The following is a 22324-nucleotide window of genomic DNA, read 5'->3' as shown; positions in this document are numbered from 1 at the left end:
CTTTCCTTAGAAAGAGATGAAGCCCTGCAGCTTAAACTGAAACAAGCAAGATATAATTGTAATAAAATCCCTATTAAATAGTTTCAATTTCCAGAACAGTCTGTATAATTTAGTCATTTATGCTATTTTATATTGTTGAGTATTTCCAAAGAGTAAGTTTTAGTCCCTGATAGAAGTTTTTTCACAGTTGGAGCAATTTTGATTCTGAGATGAGATGATGTTAGGTCTGTCTCAGAGTAATCAAGTTTGTGTTGATACAGAGGAAATTACTTGAACAGTAGGTATATCTTTGTCAACAGTAAACATTTTCCTGGCAGTTCTATACTGCTTTTTCTCAAGTGGAACATTTAGTTTAATGCTTTCTCATTGTCAGATTATAGTTGTTAACTGTTGTATGGTTGAAGTTGTCTGTTAGTGAGTTCATTATGGTGAACAGAAGCAAACTCAGTGTATAAAATCCCACTTTTCATTTGATCCTCACTGTAATAAAAGATTTCTCTGGAAGATAGGTTTTGGCCCAGGATGTATCATACTTGATAGAATAAACTTACATATTTAAGTGAGTAATTCTATGATAAAATCTTGAGTGGTCTGATCTTCACTGTAGAAGATTTCTCTGGAAGATAGGTTTTGGCCTAGGATGTATCACACTTGATAGAATAAACTTACATTACATATTTAAGTGAGTAATTCTATGTTAAGACATTGGGTGTTCTTCTGAATAGTCAAGATGGTTCCATTTTTATTGTAGTAACACTCTATTGTTAGCTTCATAAATAACTCATATCTATTACGGTGTGAACAATCATCCTTAAATTGAATGGTATTTCAATTGTTTCTTTTTCTTCAGCAGCAAATGCATGATTACAGTCAACCCTCCATGTCCACAGATAAGAACCTGTCGATATGGAACCCATGGATACAGAGGGCCAGCTACTGTGAGGGCCTTGAGCGACCTTGGATTTTGATATCCACGGGGGTACTGGAACCACCTCCCTGCAGCACATAAAGTAAAAGACCTAGGATGTAAAAAAGCTACATGTGAACAGATTCACTTACGAATGACAGTCTGGAATATAATAAGTTTATTATTTTCATTTTATCATAGTCCAAAACCTCCCTCCAAAATAGGGTTGCATGTTGATTCCTCTGCTTGTTTTTAAGAACTTGTTACTGGGTCCCAGATAAGTTCCCCCCGCACCCCTGCCCCCACCAGAACCCTATCGTGAATCTTGCGCTAGTCATCCTTTATCACCATATATTTAGACCCTGTGTGTTCTCTTCTTAACTGTTCCCTTATTCATTCAACAGATAAAGGTTTACCAGTAAGCCGCTTAAGGTAAATAGCCCTTGCTTTGTAGAACTAAGAGTTTGGGGAGAGACAAATATAATTGTAAAATTTTGTAGTTTTCACTGTTGAAAACTTCATGACTCTTATGGAATTTTTTTGCTAAGTATTTTATATTTTTTTCTGCTGTTTTAATTTGTATTTTCAGTCTTCCCAGTTGTTTGCTACAAGCTTATAGTGATGTCCTATATTGTGTGACTGTACTAAATTCACATATCAATTCTAGTAGTTCTAATAGAACATCTAGGATTTCCTGCCTAACAGTCATATCATCTGCCAGTAGAGACCATTTTATTTATTTTTGATTTTTATGCTTTTTTCTTAAAGTTTATTACTTATATAGTGTTAAAAGGAAGTAAGTCATTTACCTGTAATGTTTAGGTGATGACCCCTCTGAGGACACTGAAGAAAATTTTTGTTTTAAACTCTCTCCTACCTTTAAGGGTATGGGAGTTCTTAGCTCATCTGTTAAGCTGTGTCAAAAAGACATGGGCTGGCGAGTAAACTTCCTCCCAGAGTTCATCTCCACAGGCCGAATTCTAGGTGTTGGTCTTGAGATCTCCCATGCCTTTGCTGAAATCTGGGTGGGGAAGAGCCGTCAGATACCTGTATCTGCTTGGTTGATACCTAGCCCTCTATTCATGGAGAAGAGAGGGAGGAGAGATTTTTCTGCAGACTGTTTTTTTGTTTTGTTTTTTTTTTGAATTGTCATTTGTTATTAAAAGTAAAAATTGAGTTCTGTGAATCACTTTTGGAAAGTTTGTATCCTAAAGATGTCTGAAGTGCTGTCTCCTGAACCAGCGCTAGAGGCTTCGTCCTTTTCCAGGTCTGCTGGGCCTTGGCTCCTTTGTGTAATTCAGGTTTCCTGTCTCCCTGTGTTACTTCTGTGTCATATGTACTTGGTTTTAAAACAACACTAAAGGTTATGTCACTGATAGATAGCTCGTTTTTCCTTAGTCTCATGCTTTTAGTGGTCTATGAGTAATAGCATATGCAGAGATTTCTCATAGTCAAATGTTTATTTAATACTGACAGTATCAAGCACTGTTCTAGATCTTGTCATATAAATGTGGGGTACTTGAGGGTTTTTTCCTAAAGCAGAGGTGTTGATGACCTTGTAGACTTCAGGAGGAATTGAATTTTGTTGAAGGACTTTATACCATGCTGAGGATTTGCAAATTTGTATACTCACGCTGGACCTTTCCTTCTTTCTCTAGACTCATGTATCTAATTGCCTATGTAACATCGTCACAGTTGTTTCATAAGCATCTTAAATCCAATATGGCTTCTGTTTCTTTGTCTGCCCCAGACCTGCTCCCCCTTTGTAGAGGGCCATTGTCCTTCCAGAATAATTTGTTATTTCTCTTTCACACTCCATATGTAAACCAGTCTGTTGGTCAGTCTTGTTGGCTCTGTTTTCAGAATATATCCTGAATCCAAGTGCTTCTCACTAGCCCTGCACCCTTCATTATTATCATTACCATGTTGGAGGATTGTTGTGCTGTCCTTACTGCCTTCCTGCACCTACCTGTGCTCCTCTCCACACTCTGTTATCATCAGAACAGCCCATAAGAGATCCTTTTGGGACAAGTGAGACTGGATTCAGTTTTCTCATGCTTTTCTGAAGTTAGTATCAAAGTATTACTAACCTCAAAATACATCAAGAAATATTCTTTCTTTTCCTTATCTCTAATTATGGGATAATTAATCAAATGCATTTATGAAACCATGAATCTGGTAGTTTTTAGTTTTTTAATTGTCAGTTAAAGTTCTTTAGTTTTTATAAGTCTCTTCAAGTCTTCTTTTTACTGTTGAGTTTGTTTTGGCACGTTGTATTTAATAAATAATATTTTTAGCAAGTTGTTGGTTTTGTCTCAGACGTTTTTGGCACATTGGCATTTGGGACCCTATGGACTGTAGGGTCCTTTTCCAGGTCTTGTAGGTCTTCCAGGGTCCTCTGTCCATGAGCTTCTCCAGGCAAGAATACTGGAGTGGGTAGCCATGCCCTTCTCCAGGGGATCTTCCCCACCCAGGAATTGAGCCGGAGTCTCCCACATCACATGCATATACTTTTTACTGTCAGAGCCACCAGGGAAGCCTCATATTGGTGTTAATCAGATCAGATCAGTCACTCAGTCATGTCCAACTCTTTGCGACCCCATGAATCGCAGCATGCTAGGCCTCCCTGTCCATCACCAGCTCCCAGAGTTCACTCAGACTCATGTCCATCGAGTCAGTGATGCCATCCAGCTATCTCGTCCTCTGTCGTCCCCTTCTCCTCTTGCCCCCAATCCCTCCCAGCATCAGAGTCTTTTCCAGTGAGTCAACTCTTCGCATGAGGTGGCCAAAGTACTGGAGTTTCAGCTTTAGCATCATTCCTTCCAAAGAAATCCCAGGGCTGATCTCCTTTAGAATGGACTGGTTGGATCTAATAGTGTTTTAAATTTTTTTTAGCTATATCAGTCTTCATATTATTTACGCTTTCCTTTTTTAAAAATGAGTCTTTTCTAGAGATTTTTCTATTGTTAGCTTCTTTTACCTCCTCCCCCCAACATCAGTGTTTATTTTTGTTTTCTTGTGCTGTCTTTGTTTTTTGTTTTCTGTTAAATTGTTCTCCTGGGTCTTATATTCTACTTTGGGGGACTTAACTGCTGCTCCTTTCCTAACATACTGAGTGGATGATGAGCTCATTTTTCAGCTGAAAAGTATATATATTTTCAAATCAACACTTGTAAATTTCTAAGTGCTCTTTGAGGGCTTAGATTTAGTATATTGTACTGGTGTAAAAACTTTGGAATTTTTGTTATGGTTTTTTGGGAGACTTTTAGAAGTGTTTTAGAATTTCCAGTGTGGAAACATTTCGTCGTTGTTACCTGTTTGCTGTTAAAATTGATGTCAGAAAATGTGATCTGTATGATACCTATTCCTTGGTATTCAGGTTCGTTTTCTGGTCTAACATGTAGTTCCTTTTTGTAATTGTTCATTGTGTACCCTGCTGTAATTATTTGGCTCATTTTTCTGTTTTCTGTATATTCAGTCTTTATTTTCACCAATTTGTCTTTATCAATTACTGAGAGAAATGTGTTTAATTCTCCTACTACAATTAAGAACCTATCAGATTTTCTTTGTAATTCTGACAACTTTTAATATATGTAAAGTTGTATTTTTAGCTTAATACTGCTGTAATTATAAAATGTTTTTCATTCAATATGTGATTGTTTATCTCTAACAATGGTTTTTGCCTTTAGAATCCACTATAACTGTATATATCAATCAAGTATATACAGTTGATTGATTCAGTCTTCATCTGGCTTGTTTTTCAGTATTTTTAACTTTTCTGTCTCCTTATGTTTAAGGTTAATTTCTTGTAAATCATTTTTTAATACAAATTTTAGCTCTTTTGTGGTTCTGTTGAACCTACATGTTTTGATGGCTTTATTTAAATGTGTATTTCTGCTGCTTTATATTTGTGCTTTCTCATTAATCATTTCATGGGGAAGAATGAACAGTGAGCCATTTGTTACCTCCTGTGTTTTATAATCCAGCTAATTATAGCAGGCTTCACCATTTCTCGTACAAATCTGTTTCCTTCAGCTGAGAAATACACTTCCTTTATGTTTAGGCTGATTTTTTTTTTAAGCTTTAGGTACCTTGTAAAATTAGACTGTAACTTCCTGGTTCCAAATTATTATTACTTTTTTCCAATTTTGGGGGGTCTTTTTCCTTTATGCTGTTGGATTTTTGTTTTTGTTTATCCTTTTGGAAATTAGCTCGCTTTGTGTCTGTTTTCATTTTTGTTTTATTCTTTAATTTCAGAATATCCCACTGATACTTATGGGTGCATAAAATAGTTTATTGGTGGTTATTTGTATAGTAGGACATTTATTTGTTAAACTTTCTGTGTTAAATACTGTTATTCAAGTTGTAGAAATATACACAAATGAAGAAGGAAGGGCTTCAGTAACAAAGAACTTTAGGTTGTCTTTAAAATCTTAAATAATTTTCTGATGTCACAGAGGATGGGACATCAATTTTACCATTTTCAAAGTATGCACATATTTATTATGGAATCTGTATTACTCATGAAAAAGGAGTAGTGAAACCAAAAATAGAGTCTTAGGATGTATTAGACACAAGTGGCTTTCAAACTATGGTCCTTGGACTGGAAGCATTAGGATCACTTGTGAACTTGTTAGAATTGTAGGCTCAAAAAATAAGTATTGCGGGTGGATATTTGGTTAAAAACCATCATGAAAACGTCACTCAGTTTAACTTTTGTTCAAGGGATACCTGCTTTCTTAAAAGGAATTATTAGTAATAAGTATTAATATTTATTCATATGAAGAATTATGCTGAATGTGAGAGTATGACATGGAGAAATTAACACTGAAAGCTTAATTGAATGCAACTCTAATGCACCTCTTTTCCTTTCCTCCTGACCCTACCTCAGCCAGTAGTTTTCAGATTGCTTCACAGAACTTAACAGTCTATTTGATACTTAACCATCAAGAACTCATGGAAGGGGCTAGAAATACATTTATTGTAGCAGCCTCACGTAAACAAAATTCTGTGGGAAAACAGGGCTGTGGAAGGGACCTATAATCTCTTGAACTGGGTCTTTGTATTTGAAATTGTTTATTTTAAAATGGCTTGTGGTACTCCCACTGAGGTGTGTGTAGGTAATAGTGAATCGTTTTTGCCTAACTACTTGAATTAGTATTTGAAGAACTTCTTATGGACATGGTTTTCTTTCTATGTGCATCTAATTTAAATCGCTAAACAATGATGATGTTTCCTTAAAGGTCTTTGTGTTTTTCTTTCAGGAGAGAAATAGAAACAAACAATAACCCTATGAAGATGTCCTGTTAGAATCACAACACTAATGATGTAGACTCTGGAAATGCCTAATAAGTCAAAGACAACGTTATTAAAGCTTTTTTTCTGCTTAAGGTGACATCTTTGAACTCTAACAACACAGAATTGACTCTTCTTGTAATGGTTTTCATCAGCGCGTCTGCCCTTATACTCTCACCAAACACACTTGAGAACTGTAACTCCGTCAAGCACTTTCTGTCCTGAAGCTTTTACCAGTATCTGCTGTCTTTTGTAATTATGCATCCTAGCTAAGGCACAGAAGACTGAATGAATGCAAGGATTCATTAACTCTTTGAATTTGTTAAATACTAACAGTTAACCATTAGAAGTGGTTCAATGATGTAAGAGTCACACTGCTTCAACTTTTTCTTTGTTGTAGTTTTTAAATTGTCAATTTTTAGCTATTTGACAGATTAAAAGCAAAAGAATCATGCCATACTTAGTCCTGGAGTTCAAGTCTAAATGTTTATGTGAAAATTATTGTAGTAAACTTTTAATATGGCAAAGCAACCTTAAGCTCTATTTTAGCCAAATGAAACATAATCTGAGATTATATTAGAACATTTCCCTTGTCTTCAAACTGTTTGGTGTAACAGAATATTGATATGCAGCTTGGTGGGTCTCACCAGTTAATGCACATTCTTCTCCCCTCCTTCCCCCAATAATATGTATACTGAAAAATGTGCATTTGTCTGAGGAATTATTTTGTTTGCTACCACTTAATGAATCTCAAAATTTTGAGTAATGTACCTCAGTCTAATCAGACTTTTTATGACCTTTATAACTACATTTAAAACCCTTAATTCCTATTTCTGGGTGTTTGCGAGCCTGATTGCTATCATGAAGTAAAAATTTATTACTCTAGGTATTCACTAGCTAAATAAACATAGTTCTTGTTTAGCAAGCATATATTGTTCCTCAAGTCCTTTCTCCGGCTTTTGCGGTGTCCTGGCATCCTTAAAATATTTGAAAATATGGCCTTGATCCATGGATTAAATCAGTATCTAAGTGAATGTGTTGATGTTTTATTGATCAGATCTATATAAATGGGAATACAGCATATATCTGGGTATTCTTATAGTTATCTTTTTAACATCTTATTTTTTTCATTAATGACATATCAACGTTAATTTTGTATCTTGAAACAAATTGATTTTGTATAATTAAACGTGTCAAGCATCTGTATTACCTGATTTGATGGCATATGGTTATGAAATAATGTACTGCCCCTTATATTATGGTTCCAAAAGGAGAAAGCTATGTAGAAAGATACATTAAGGATGGAAATAGCAATATAGTAGATTTGAATACCTTGGTGTTTTGCATTACTCCACTTATGTTTACATCATGTTTAGAAATGTTTTCATTACTATGGTCTTTGGTCACTTCAACTCAAAAATTTAGTGACAGATATTTCTTTGAGGCTTTCATTTATATGATTTTTTTGTACAATATTTTCTTAAAATGTACAAATACTGTATTCAGGTGAAAAAAATACAGTATTTGTAGATAAATTGTAGTGACTTCACAGTGCTTTGGTAGTCCCAGCATAGTTATCAGTGTTTACTGAAGGGAACATCAAAATATTAATAGTGTATTACAAAAATCAAGACTTTCTTAAAGGAAAATTGCACCTATTTTACCTTTTTCAGAGTAAGCCATGAAATCTTGTAAGATATCTCTTAACTATTTATAATGAAAGTTGGCGTTTGGGTGTAGTCCCCGCAGCAGCGTTCCACGTCCCTTGGGTTATATGGTGGGACGGGTCAGAGGACTGTTGTCACTCTGAAGGTCCTGTGGGAGAAAACTGTGCAGGAGTGACCTGTAGAAAGGCTCTGAGTCCTCTGAGCTGCTCTTTTTCTTGGTGCTTTATTAGCAACTCTGAATATTTTTTATAAAACTAGTTGTTATTATTCACAGATCGAAACTTGTTTAATTTACAGTAGGTTTCTGTGTAAGAAATGTCACAGAACACTCAGCAGGCAGGCTGATTGCAATAGCAGACTCAGAAGTGTCACCTGTAATTCTACTCGTGGTGAGGAGTTCCTCCCAGTGCCTTTAACCTGGATTTCTAATATTAAGTGAAATGGGTGCAGCATTCCTTTGGGAAAAACAAAAACAAAACTTTTCAATCGGTGAATTTTTTTTTTCCCCCTCATTTAAGTTTTCTTCAGAGTACCTACTTCTCTCCCTTCTTGGTCTGTCAATGTACAGCAGAATGTTTTTCCTCTTAAGTGAAAGGATCGCAGGTTGTCCCATTAGCACAAGGAATGGGAGGTTTCTTAACTCCCGGGACCCAGAAGAGTGAGAAATTGGGCTCTTCAACAGGAGACTGACCCGAAATTTTGAGCAATCACAGATTGAGACATTATTGGCCCGGTAAACTCCTTGCCTAATGTTTTTCCAAGATCCGGTTTGAATGTTTCTTAATTAAAGTTTATCTTATATGGGTGTTTTATTTTGAAAGGTATTATATAGTTTGTATATTTAACAGTAAGGGGGAAAATGTAACCAAAATTAGTATTCTTTCTCTATACATATTGGTACTTGAAGACTCCTTTCAGAAGAAACCCCAGCCTTTTCCTGAGTTCAGTCCTTGTTTTAACTTAAGTGATCTTTTTAATTCTGAAGCTGTGTTCTTTTTGAATACCATGCATGGGGGTTAAAGCTGATGTTAAAACAGTTTGCAATAAAAAAAAAAAAAGAATCAGCTTAAGTCATTTAATCATTTCAAGTGCATTCTGCATCCTATAAACATAAGTTTGAGAAATTTAAGAGAATTGTGTTTCATTAAGTTTTGCATATCTTTTGTTATGCCATGTAAATTCCCTTTTTCATATGATTAAAGAAAGGTTATGATAAAATGATTAGTTCATTTACATTCACTTGTAGCAATTACATGAGAATTTGAATTTTGTCGTGTTTGGGTTTGTTCATTCCTGTGAATGATGGTACAGTTAGGTGAGATTTTCTGTTATGGTACCCAAACTCACCATTTGGTCCTCTTAATCTTTGAGGGTTTCAATAAAAATTGTTCACTCATATCTGTGTTCTTTCCATTTTATCTTTATAAATATACATTGCCTTCCAGAAAAATGTTAACGTTTTTGCCAACTCTGTTAGGAATTTCCTGATTGACATATTTCTCAAGTACAAATAGATTATATCACTTTATTTAGTTGGCCATTTGAAATTAAGTAGGGGAATTACAGAGAGGAGGAAGGCTAACAGTTTATCCTAATCTTTATCCACTCCAGTGAGCTTATTGAATTACATACCATTAATACTAAACTTAGAGGAAAAGAGAAAGAGGCTTATTTAATGGGAGGAAGTCTTGGTACCAGCTGTCTAATGACCATAACCTCCCATTCTTGGGACCAGGGAATGCTTTTTAATAGTGTGTACATTATCCTTTGGGCTGGTTACAGCTTATGGAGGTAGGGTGGTGGTGACTCTGAATGGTGTGTTGGTAATCGTAGCTGGGCTCTGTAAAGCACTTGTTCAGACGGGGGAAACCAGAGTTTAGTTTTGTGCTGCATACAACACAGTTAGCCTGCGATCAGGACATTGTTTTACAGACACCCCAGGTGTCCACACTGTGGCATCACTGGAAGCCCCCTTCTTACTGTTCGTCTCCTAAACAGAAGGTTTGCCTCACTTCAGCAGCTTATATTTGAGGCTACTTGTTTCTGGTTGGGACTCTTACTGGCTTGGCTTTATCTTCATGACATTAGATTCAGTAATTCTAGCCTAGGAACAATCTTGCAGTTAGAAGCTAAGTGACCTAAGTTGTTTGCTTGCTTAGTTGACCCATGAACAACACAGGTTTGAACTACATGGGTCCACTTGTACATGGACTTTTTTTAGTAGTAAATATGAGTGTACTGCACAATCAGGTTGACTGAATCCGTGGACTCGGTCATTTCCTAATCTTGACGTGTAATCTTTCCCCATCTCTCTTGGTGCATCACAGTGAGGAGCAGAAGTCCCTTGTAAATCACCCACAGATAGGACAGTTTAAATACAATTTATTTATAAACATTGCACTAAATTCAGAATGTGTCTAGTCCATAACTTGAGTTACTTGTACAACATTGGAACTAATTGTAAATAAAAGTTGTTATAAAATTTAGTGTTCAAGTAACATGTGAGTTCAGAGTTTGTAGCACTGTGGGTTGGGGCTTCCACATCCCTTCCTGCTACGCTGGGCCCTTCCAAAGAATACCCCTTACTTAACACAGTCAGAGTTTAGCTGCTGGAATGTCATTTTGAAACATCGTTGGCTACTTCTGACATCTTTGTAACCCGAGTAGAATTATTGTATAGAGGAGGATTTTAGAATTGGAAATTGGAAAGTCAAACAGTCACTCTTTTTTTATCCCCCCTTAGGAAATTTACCCATTTCATGGATAGGTTGCAGTTGCTCTACATTTTACCCTATTAATGTAGAAAATACTGAAATAGAAGCTGCTTTGTAAAATGAAAGACAAAACATTGTATCCAAAGATAAACTATGTGTTACACAATGGTTCCTTTTCCCTTAGTATTAAATTTTAAATATCTATTTCTTTTTGTTAAAATGATTATTTTACATATTCCATAAGTATATCTGCATCACAAACAGCTCAGTAATTCTCATACTGTTTCTAGAGGCTTGTAATAGGAAGCGCACACGATTCCTTCTAACTGGTAGACTGACCCTGAACAGATCACTGTGTGGTCAGTGCTGTTAAGTTCAGGAGGTTGGCATAAAATGCATCTTAGCTTCTTTGCAGTTCTGAATTTTTACAACTTTATGATTTAAATCACTTTCTAAGCTTGACTTACTCCGGCAATGAGTGTTCGTTCAAAAGTAAGTCTGGAAACCAGTAAAATTTATGATAGTTATCTTTTGTTTATTTCAAAATATAGGTACTGAAAACCTCAAATTTGATTTATTGCCTCTGATAAAATACAGCCACTACTTCCCTTCACTGAGTCTTGAAGTCTAGTGGTTCAAACCGTGATCTTAGCAACCTCATGGACTGCAGCCCACCAGGCTCCTCTGTCCGTGGGATTCTCCAGGCAAGAGTACTGGAGTGGGTTGCCATTGCCTTCTCCCAGCTACAGTCCATGGGGTCGCAAAGAGTCATCAGGACTGAGCGACTTCACTTTCACTTTCTCTTCTCACAGAACAACTGAGAAAACGGTACAGAGAGTTTCCATCTACTTTGCACCCAGTTTCCTTTCTTGTTAACATCTGCCATTAGTCTGGTACATATGTTGTAATCAATGGATTGATATTGATGTGTTGTTTTTTTTTTTTTTCTAATTTTTGTGTGTTTTTACCGAATGTCCTTATTCTGGTTCAGGGCCCCATCAAAGATAGATACCACATTACTTTTCAGTTGTCATGTCTCCTTGGATTCCTCTTGACCAAGATGGTTTCTCACACTGGGTTTTGATGACCTTGATAGTACTGAGAAGAACTGGTTAAATATTTTGTAAAGTACTCCTTCTTTGGAACTTATGTCTTCCTTATGATTAGACTGGGGTTACAAGTTTTTGGGAGAAAGACCACACATGGGTAAAGCTGCCATTTCTACCACATCATGTCAAGGATACATACCACCGACATGCACCTGTTGATTTGACTTTGACCGCTTGGCTGTGGTAGTGTCAGATTTCTCAAGTCACTCTTCCCTCCTTTCCATGCGGGGCTTTGGGAGGAAGTCACAGTCCATACTTGGGTAGACAGTTACACTCTCCCTTCATCCTTGTGTTTATAAAGAGGAATACAGGAATCTTACTACTACCTAGGCTCATCCTGGCAGGCTCGTGTGTCCTTTTTACTTTTATTAATTGGAGGATAATTGCTTTACAATGTTATATTGGTTTCTACCATACAAAAACGTGAATCAGCCTTAAGTATGCTTATATCCCCTCCATCTTGACCCTCCCACCCCACTCTAGGTCATCGTAGAGCCCCCGGCTGAGCTCCGTGTGCTATACAGCAGCTTCCCCATGTATTTCACACATGACCGTGTATATATGTCAGTGCTACTCCCCTTTTCACTTTTATCTCTTTAGAGCTACCCTCCCCTCCCTCTTTTTCTTTCCTCATTTCTCAACAGTTAGTTGTATTTTGGAGGAATTCTAATAGAGATTCATACCTCCTCCCTGAATGGATTCTAATTGTGTGTATAACAGTGCAGAGGTTTTAATAAAGGGAGTGAAGGTGTATTAATAGGGAAAAGTTAGATGGTAGCTGATTATCTTGGTCTTACGTATAAGAACAGATAGTCATTCAAATTTGCCTGGATTGAAAAGCCAGAGGTAAGAGTTAAACAACATTATGGTTAGAATGATGCACTCCTTTTAAAGAAGGTGATTTAAATAGTTCGGCATCCTTTTAGATGGAATGGTTTTGAAATATTTCTGAGTCTGCTGCGTAATATTCTCGCCAAGAGCCTAGACTTTGGAGACTGATAAACCTGTACTGGAATCTGGGTGCACTAGGCTCCGAGCCTAGATTTCCTCATCAGTTAAAAAAATAAAGGGATGAGTATTAGTCACTCAACCGTGTCTGACTCTTTGCGACCCCATGATCTATAGCCCGCCAGGCTCTTCTGTCCATGGAATTCTCTAGGTAAGAATACTGGAGTGGGTAGGTAGCCATTTCCTTCTCCAGGGGATCTTCTTGACCCAGGGGTAGAACCCAAGTCTCCTGCATTGCAGGCAGATTCTTTACTGTCTGAGCTACCAGGGAAGCCCCAAAAGGAGTGAGAATGGAGCCTATTTCAGAAGGATTAAATAAAGCGGTGAGCACAACCCCTGGGTCTGTGGCAAGACTGTAAGTGTTAACTTGCTCTTTTGTTTCATGTGGAAAATTTAAGATTTATTGATTACCACTGGACATTTCTTAGGATAATCTTCACTACTCAGATGCAGTAGAAAGTTTGATTATTTTCAGTTCATAGTGTTACATGATTGAAATCCTGAGGACAGGCACTGCCTGTCTAAAGTTTAGTTAAATTATTATTTATCTTTGTTTTTTGCAATTTTGGGTTTTCAGTGACTGTCAGCCATTGTTTTTCAAAGTAAGTAAAGTGCAACAACACAGTTAGTTAATCCTGCTAGAGCAGAGCAGACAGTAAAACCAAAGGCAAATTAGACTAAAAGGAGAGCAAATGGAATAACAAGAATATCTATAAGCAATATAAGAAAATAAAGGCAAAGATGAAAATTAGATCAAGAAATTTTGCTGTAACTAAGACCTGGCACTGCTAAGTAAATGTGTGTGCTTAGTCGCTCAGTCATATCCAACTCTGTGCAACCCACTGGACTGCAGCCACAAGGCTCCTCTGTCCACAAAGTTTTTCAGGCAAGAATACTGGAGTGGATGCCGTTTCCTTCTCCAGGATCTTAGTGACCCAGGGATTGAACTCGCATCTTCTGTGTCTCTTGTGATGCAGGGGGATTATTTACCTGCTAAGCAATAAATAAATACTTAAAGAAAAAAAAAATGATGCTTTGAAACAAATGGGCATTTGAAAAACAAATGCCCCTTGATATCCATGCCACTTAAGTATGTTAGTGAATTATAAGAGCTTCACAATGAATATTTAGTAACAATTCAAAATGGAAACAGTAATGTGGATGTATTACCTCAGTATGGCGTTGGTAACATTGTACAGCTTTAGAAGGAAGAGGTATTTGACATATAGCAATTCTAGCTACTCTGGCACATATTCAAGATTATATCTTGAGGTAAAAAGTTAACAAATTAAAGCTTTATCATAATATTTTTGCATGCTAATAAAGCGATTGTCTCCAGTATATTAAGCTTATTCTGCTTGGGCTGTCAGCAGTAACTGACTTGGTTAGAGCACAGTTAATACTTGCATCTCAGAGCTGTTTTCTAGTTTGCCCTTGTACATATGCTTACCAATATCATTTGTGGTTTTTTCTAAGCTTGTTTATTCCAGTTGTACTTATTTCTTTTATTATGAGATTTAAATATGTAAATTGATAAAATGTGACTGAAGGAGAGTTGCTTTGAAAACTAAATTGACGGCTTTGAAAATACTTGATAAAAGGGAGTTGTCTAGGTGTAGATCAGAAAACGGAAAAAAACTTGGCAGGAAACTCATTAAAATGTAGAAGTTGCTTGTAGTTTGCAAGTGTATTTTCAGTTTTCACTCCAGTGGGAAATTTTAGATGGTGCCTTAGAGGTGAGGTGTGGTTCATAGAAGAAAGACATGATTCCTTTTTGAAGAACTCTTGGACCTAAAATCAAATCCTTGTGGGATCCTAGTTCTGAGATCAGGAACTGAACCCAGGCCCTCGGCAGTGAAAGTACAGAGTCCTAACCACTGGACCATCAGGGAATTCTCTACATATTTGTTTTAAATTACAATGTGCAAGGTTTGTTTGTATCACTTACGAATCCACTCCTTAAATGACATATCTTTCATTATTTAACACTTTATTTTAAAGGTTTTGACCTAAATTATCCTTTTCAAAGTCCCAAAACTTCTTTCCCTCTGTATTAAATAACATGACTGCCTGTGTCCATATGTAATGATAACTTGGTAGGACATCTTTGCAAATAAATGTAATAAAGACAAGTATTCATACCCCTTGGAAAATATAATGTGCCAGCACTTACATATTTGTTCCAAATATCTAAACTATGAGCAATGTTTTCTGTGTGTAATGTTGGAGAGAAGAAATGTACCCACTAACAATTTCTCGTATCTAAATTTAAAGCCAACTGAAACCATGTCAAGTCTTGAGTCAAACCATTCCTCTTTTGGAAAGGCACATGTTTCCTTTCTCAGAGTTTATGTAAATTGATGGTTTTCCCCCGTTACTCCTTTAGTAAGGTGGGGGGCGGGAAGGCCTGAGAAAGAAGTTAGATATTCAATACCTATCTTGGAGTTGTATGTGGCCTTGGCTTGATTCTTTGTTTTGGTTCTTCCCCCAATCCCCAAATTTCTTCAGCTTTCCAGGCGATGGTTGAAAAGTCACGTGTTAAATGAAATGTGAAATGGAAAACTGAAGTTTTCAAATTTCTTCAGGTTTCCAGGCAGTAGTTGAAAGGTCAAATGAAAAACCAAAGGGATGAATATCAATAGCATATATATGTATGTGTGTGTGAAGAAATATTGAACAGCTTTCTGAGAAAGGTTCAAATGTAAAAAAAGACATTAATGCGAGTTTCATTCTCATAGACACAGCCTCTTCTTCCCCTTCAGTTCTTGTGTACCATTTGGTGTAGAAACATCCATTCCTTTTAAGGAAAGCCTCCCATCTTTTGTCACTGTAGATCTGCTTTTACATCATTCAGGAGTGTCACACAGGACCAATGGTAGACAAATTACTGCCTTGGAAGTGGTTCATGGATGGTTTTGAGTCTTGGATCTACTGTCCTAGTATCTAGTCTTAATGCAACTCCCCATTTAATAATAAAACGATCACCAATCACTATCCTATTGTAACATTTACGTCACATTTATAGTATAGTATAATACTATATAATCGTAATAACCTCAAATTTATTAACAGCTTGAGCCACAGTTCTCAAACTTTTCTGTTACCCTGAAATGATTGAGGAACCCCAAAAGCTTTTGTTCCTATGGATTTTATCAATAGTTACCATACTGGAAACTAAAACGGAAAAATTCTGAAGGCTTAATGTTTCATTTAGAAGCAGCTGGATTTTCATCGGTCTTGTGTTCAAGCTGTTGCAGTATCCCTTGTCATGTAATTCTCTGGGAAACTGAACTGTACACTCAGTAGAAAATAAGAGTGAAGAGTCCTGGTATGATTATGAGTATAAACTTGGCACTGTGGATGCCCCCTGGGAACCAGTGCTTTGGGGACACTTGATGGACTGTGTGGTGTTCGTGGTGAATAGCTGTCCTTAGATCTGTCAGCTCCTGTTGGATAACTCCACCATTCATGGGTACACAACCCCCCACCTTTCTAGAGAGACACACCAGTCTTTGTCCTTCTTGATCTGCCAACATAAAGTCCAACAGGCTTCTCAGTTAACATCTTCATTACAAGGAACCTATTGTTCAGAGATTTTAATTACCCCTGAACTTTTTTCCTTTAACTTTGTATCATTTCCTCACCTTATCTGCTGTTTTATTGCCTATAGAAATAAGAACGTGAGTGATTTGATGCTCAAATTAGTTTTTTTAAAATATATATTTATTTGGCTATGCCCGGTCTTAGTTGCCACACTCAGATCTTTAGTTGCGACATGTGGTATCTAGTTCCCTGACGAGGGATCGAACCTGGTCCCCCTGCATGGGAGCATGGAGTCTTAGCCATTGGACCACCAGGGAAGTCCCTCAAATTAGTTTTGACTTGTGTTCGTATTTGTCAGGGATTTGTTTTGGGGGATATCTGCTGGGGGATGTTTGCTTTCATCCTTGGTCTTCCTTGCCTCTCCTAACCCCACTCAGCACGCTTTCACTTCCTTTTTCCTCTGCTCTCCTTTCCACACCACCATTTAGCTTACAAAGCTCCAAGCAAAGGTGGTGGGAACAAAAGCACGGGCCGTGCCGAGTGAGCGGAGTTCCTCTTCTCCATTTTCCCCAACTCCACTTCTCTCCTGTCCAAGTCGGCTCTCCTGTTTCCATTGTTAACCAGCCCAGATTCCCCTCCAGCCTCAGCTCACACACCTTCTCTCTGCCCTGTCCCCATCCTCCAGCCACCCTGACTTTCTTTCATTCCACATACTTTAGATTCACTCCCACTTTCAGGGTCTTCTGTCATTGGCTTGGATCAGATATTTGCTTTCTTCTAGGGACTCCGCTAGGATAACTTCCTCAGAGAGGATGTCCTGAGGGGGATTCAAGAGGGAAGGGACATAGGTACAGCTAATGCAGATTCATGTTGAGGTTTGGCAAGAAACCATCACAATATTATAAAATAATTACCCTCAAATTAAATACATATATATATATGTATATAAAGTGAAAGTGAAAGTTGCTCAGTCGTGTCCGACTCTTTATGACTTCATGGACTGTATTGCAACTATATACAGTCCATGGAATTCTCCAGGCCAGAATACTGGAGTGGGTAGCCTCTCCCTTCTCCAGGGGATCTTCCCAATCCAGGGATCAAACCCAGGATATATATATATAAGGGAGAGAGAGATTGGATGTCCCTAGTCTCCATAGCTGAAACAGTTACCCTACCACTCCATTCTCTTACCCTCTATTTTCTTCATAGAACTTCTCCAGAAGTATTTGTGTTTGTTCTTGTCTTTGTAAACTATGAGATTAGGAGGGAAGAGACTTCTCTGGAACGTAAAGTGCTCTGAAGCTCCCAGTTGAATGAGTCATCGGCACCTCCCAGCGCTCCAGGGTTGGGATGAATGGAGCCTTTGCTATTGATGTTTCGATGGTGGCCTTTGCTGATTGAGATCCAGACGTCAGTCTATAAACTGGCGGTGAGTGGAGCAGGAAAAAGTTGCTGCTGCTCATTATTGTTTGAAAAAAAGCCATGTGACTTTCATTTTTCTCACCAAGGGGCAGGTTCACCACCTGCCAATATCTCCATTTCAGTGCAAGTATTCTATTTGGCTGCTCTTTTGAAATCTGCCAGCTTCCCTCCCACTTTTCCTCCCTCCTTTCCTCCTGATCTCAATGAGGCAGCAGTGAGCGGTGGCATGAAGCAAGATCATAATTCCCTGCCTAGAATTGAACCTGGGTAACCTGAGGGAGGGACTGGGGGCAGGAGGAGAAGGGGATGACAGAGGATGAGATGGCTGGATGGCATCACCGACTCAATGGACGTGAGTTTGAGTGAACTCCGGGAGTTGGTGATGGACAGGGAGGCCTGGCGTGCTGCAATTCATGCGGTCACAAAGAGTCGGACATGACTGAGCGACTGAACTGAACTGAACCTGAGTGAAAACCAGGAATCCTAGCCACCAGATCTAGATCTAGCCACCAGGGCTAGAGGCTAGAATCTCTTTTTCCCTGGATCTTTGCCCCCATTGAAAGATCCCGGGGGCAGAAACTATAAATGCAGGTTCAAAGTTTATTATTAGAGACGTAGCACAACAAGTGGGAGAGCACAGAGAGAAATGGTTTGTTTAGTTAAGACAGAAGCAAGGACAAGGTGAACACCCACAGAGAAAAGGTGTGACTGTCCCCCTAGAGAGGAGGAGCTCAATAAAGAGGCAATTAAGTCATTTATATAGGGCAGTTCTTCCGGGTCTTTGTTTACCTTTAACCAATTTTCTGGTTTCTTTTTCCACACCTGATCTATCCTGGGACCCTCTCCCGGGTACCCACACAACCCCTCAGCCAAGATGGATCTTGAAGTGAAGGCTTCTGGGAGGAGCAAGACTCATTATGGCTGGTATTATCCCCTGACTTTTGACCCCTAGGAGCCTTTCTGAGCATGTGTAGTGTCTCATGTCCCCAAAGCGGGGAGGGGTGGGGGAGGGATGGAGATCCTTTAATCCTTTACTCAAACAGGGTTTTGCCCTTCTTTGTTCTTGCCATGACTATTACCTTAAGGATTTTACAAGAGACAAACACTGGCAATTTTCCCTGTTTCTGTTGTTACTTCCATTTCAGAGGGCAAACAGGAGGCTGCTTGTAAATGCCTTAACTGGAGCCCACCTATCTCTCCTCTCAAGAAATGCCAGCAGTATTAAGTATCTAATCTGAAGGCCACTTCTTCATGGCCCATGAAACACAAACAGGAGGCCAGTTTTAAACGTCTAACCTGGAGCCCATCTATCTCCTACCTCACTCCACTCTTTCTCCCTCTTTCCACCTCCTTCCTTCCTTCCTACCTTCCTCTCTTTTTCTGCAAATTGCCTTTGTCATTTAAACTGAACCATCTCTGCGTCAGATAAAGGGGCGGGTGGATAGAGTGTGATGGGCCTGCAATGGTTTCGAGTACTGGAAAAGACCTGTGAGGTCACTGAATCCCATGTTTCAATTTCTAGTGGAAGAAATAGGCTGCGAGGCTACGACTTTCCCAGGGCCCCCGTGAGTGACAGAATGAGCACTTCAAAGCCCAGATTTTCTAGCTCCCATTTCAAAGCCAAAGGCTTCTAAATCTGTGCCCAAGCTTTCTCCTTAGTTGTTGACGGACCAAACAATTCAGTGTCTTCTTGTTCGTAAAGTGAGAAACATCCCCGCTCAGACGTGTTCGGGGCGTCCGGTGAGGATGCGCGCCGAGGGGCATCCTGCCCGCAGCCTCTGGGCGTGTCAGCCCCGGCTCCGCCCTCGTCCTCTGACCTGCGGTCCTGGCGCCTCAAGTGGAAGAACCTGTTCTCCTAATTGGCCTGGTGTTTGTTCCTTTCTCCGCATTCCAACCTTACGTCTTCCACATCCTTTTCAAAGCCATGGGCTTTTCAGCTCTCACAGGACCAGTGTGGCCTAGACAAGTGAATCATTAAGAGTTGTCTTTTTTATAATGTGCCTAATTTTTAGAGATCGAGGTTTACTGAAGCGTATATAGCACTTTTCACTTTAGAAATGTAGCCATTTCTTTTGTTGTTTAGTAGCTAAGTCGTGTTTGACTCCATGGAGTATAGCCCACCAGGCTCTCCTCTCTATGGGGATTTTCCAGGCAAGAATACTGGAGTGGGTTGCCATTTCCTACTCCCGGGGATCTTCCTGACCTATGGATTCAACTTGTGTCTCCTACATTGACAGCTGGGTTCCTAACCGCTGAGCAACCAGGGAAGCCCAGTCACTTCTTTAAGTTACCCTAATGCCTCTACTGTATAGAAAACTGCCCCACCATCAGATCATCCTTATTCATGATACAGGAGTGGGCTTCCCAGTGGCGTTAGTGGAAAAGGAATCAACCTGCCAGTGCAGGAGACATGAGACAGGAGCGATGCTTCCAGTTTTAGATGAAGTAATAAGGATTTTATCAACTGACTTCTATACTACCCAGCTTCGTGTGATTTGTAATTGAATAAAACAAACAAAAAAATTAAATTACATAAAACGACAGCAGAGGGAGCTATTGAGGTTTGATTCCATTTTCCATTGCCCTGGCTGAGGGTTTTCTTTATCATATTTCGACTTAGACTTTCTCAGTTTTCTCAGTTGTCAACAGGCAGGGCAAGTTTTATTATATTAGAAGAGAATATATACGCTGTGGAGGATTACAGAAAATGAGTTTTTATTTTTTTTTTAAATCTGGTCCCCTTTCCATCCCTTTATCATTCCCCCAAACACCTATTAAGGTAGTTGGTATAAGAAAAGTCATAATTTTACGACAGTGATTTTAGAAATGAAGCTCCTCCATTAGGCTAAATCTGGGTCAACAGGATTAGCTGTTCTACAAGCCACTGTCCCAACTTGTGTTTCTGTCTAGCTTTGTGGAGACTGATTTGGGGGTCTCAAAGTCTTACAGTGATTGCCTGTATTAATGTGAGCACTATCTCTCCACCCTGCTTCAATTATATACGGTGGAAAATGAGACCTGAAAGTGTTGAAATTCACAGCATTTTGTGAAAAACCCTCATGCTGAGGAGGGAAGGTTGCCCTGGATGATATGTGCTGTGTGCATGTGTGGGTGGGCGACGGTTTGGGAAGGGAGGTGGAAAAAGTTTGTTTCAGGCCTTTCTTAGGTCACACCCACGGGTGTGGTCTGCTTCTGGTCTCCATGGCTGTGGTCCCTGCTTGCCCTGTGCCCCGTAACTGGACCCTCAGGTTCAGACTTCTCCCCGCTCCAAGCCTACTCTCTTCACTTCAGCCATTGTCTTCATTTTTTCAACACCACTCTGAACTCCTCTCCTAGCAAGTTCTTTTTGTGTACATAAGTGCACAAAAAAAGGTGTGAGGGGGTGGGCGTACTCCTTGCTGTATTGTTTGTAATAGCAAATTAAAGAATGGAGACAAACCTGTTGGTCTAAAAAGTAAATGGTGGAATTCCTTACAATGAAACATTAGGTAGCTGTAGATGCTGATGCAAGAAGGTGGTGATATATTTTCTTAAATTAAAAAAAAAAAACTTCATGGCATATATGATCTGTACCAGGAGTTTTAAAATTTACACAACTGAAATAAGAGATCCACATATAATTTTAATACATAATTTAAGCATTTTAAAAAGGGTTTTATAGCTAAAGATTTTGGAAGTATACATAAGGCATTCATAACAATGACTACTTCTAGAGTATGATGTTAACCTTGCTGGCTGAAGGGGAGGAAAGAGGAGAGGTTTTGCTTTTTGTCTTATATCTTTCTTTGTTTTTCTAAAATGCAATTTTGTTGTGTATTTATTTTATTATTATTATTGGAGTAGAATTGCTTTTAAAATGTGTTAGTTTCAGATGTACAGCCAAGTGACTCAGCTATACTTATATCCACTCTTCTTAAGAGTCCTTTCCCAAGGTCATTACAGAGTACTGAGTAGAGTTCCCTGTGCTACACGTGCATGTGGGCTCAGTCATTTCAGTTGTGTTTGACATTTTGTGACCGCCATGGACTATAGCCCGCCAGGCTCCTCTTGTCCGTGGGATTTCCCAGGCAAGAAAACTGGAGTGGGCTGCCATGCCCTTTCCCTTCTCCAGGGGATATTCCCAACCCAGGGATCAAACCTGGGTGTCCTGCATTGCAGGCAGATTCTTTACCACTGAGCCACCAGAGAATATAGTAATGTGTGTATGTCAGTCATAATCTCCCAATTTATCCCCCACTTTCCCCTCAGTAATCACGTGTGTTTTCTCCACTTATGACTCTTCCTGTTTTGTAAATAAGCTCACTTGTGTCATAGTTTAGATCCCACATATAAGTGATATCACATGCTATTTGTCCTTCTCTGACTAACTTCACTCAGTTTGACAGTCTCCAGGTCCATCCGTGTTGCTGCAAATGGCATTATTTTGTTCTTTTTTTTTTTTTTTTAATGGCTGAGTATTATCTTTGCTTTGAACTGCCTACTGAGAGCTTCTAGTTATAATTGACAAAATAATTTAAATAAATGAATCTATTGATCTTCCAAGAGTGAATCACAGCCTCAGTGGCTCCTGAAGCCTTTCAGGCACCGCCGGGCCTGAGTTGGATGGTGTTTCTTTGTGGTCACTGAACTGAAATCCTCCTCTCTGCTTGAGGCAGCTTT

The 22324-nt window shown here is 38.8% G+C and overlaps 1 protein-coding gene across 34 annotated transcripts in view; it reads left to right on the top strand.

The window, feature by feature from the left end:
- The window catches only part of YTHDF3 (YTH N6-methyladenosine RNA binding protein F3), a 33572-nt gene extending 24307 nt beyond the window's left edge, over positions 1-9265 (top strand). For 11 of the 34 annotated variants that reach the window (XM_086336853.1, XM_086336843.1, XM_086336837.1 and 8 more), the window contains one exon: positions 6172-9265. In XM_086336853.1, coding sequence (XP_086192979.1) covers positions 6172-6195 — 24 coding nt within the window. In that variant the 3' untranslated portion in view covers positions 6196-9265. Of the gene's footprint in view, positions 1-850; positions 1340-6171 lie in introns of all 34 variants that reach the window. The other 23 variants (XM_086336847.1, XM_086336822.1, XM_086336848.1 and 20 more) reach the window with 6 other exon arrangements.
- The last annotated feature ends 13059 nt before the right edge of the window (positions 9266-22324 follow it).

The sequence above is a fragment of the Bos grunniens genome, chromosome 14, assembly GCF_055505025.1.
Source record: "Bos grunniens cultivar Pamir isolate PY7600 chromosome 14, Bosgru_T2T1.0, whole genome shotgun sequence".
NCBI lineage: Eukaryota > Metazoa > Chordata > Mammalia > Artiodactyla > Bovidae > Bos > Bos grunniens.
The sequence above is the reverse complement of the archived record's forward strand: the minus strand, read 5'-3'. Positions and strand labels throughout refer to the sequence as shown.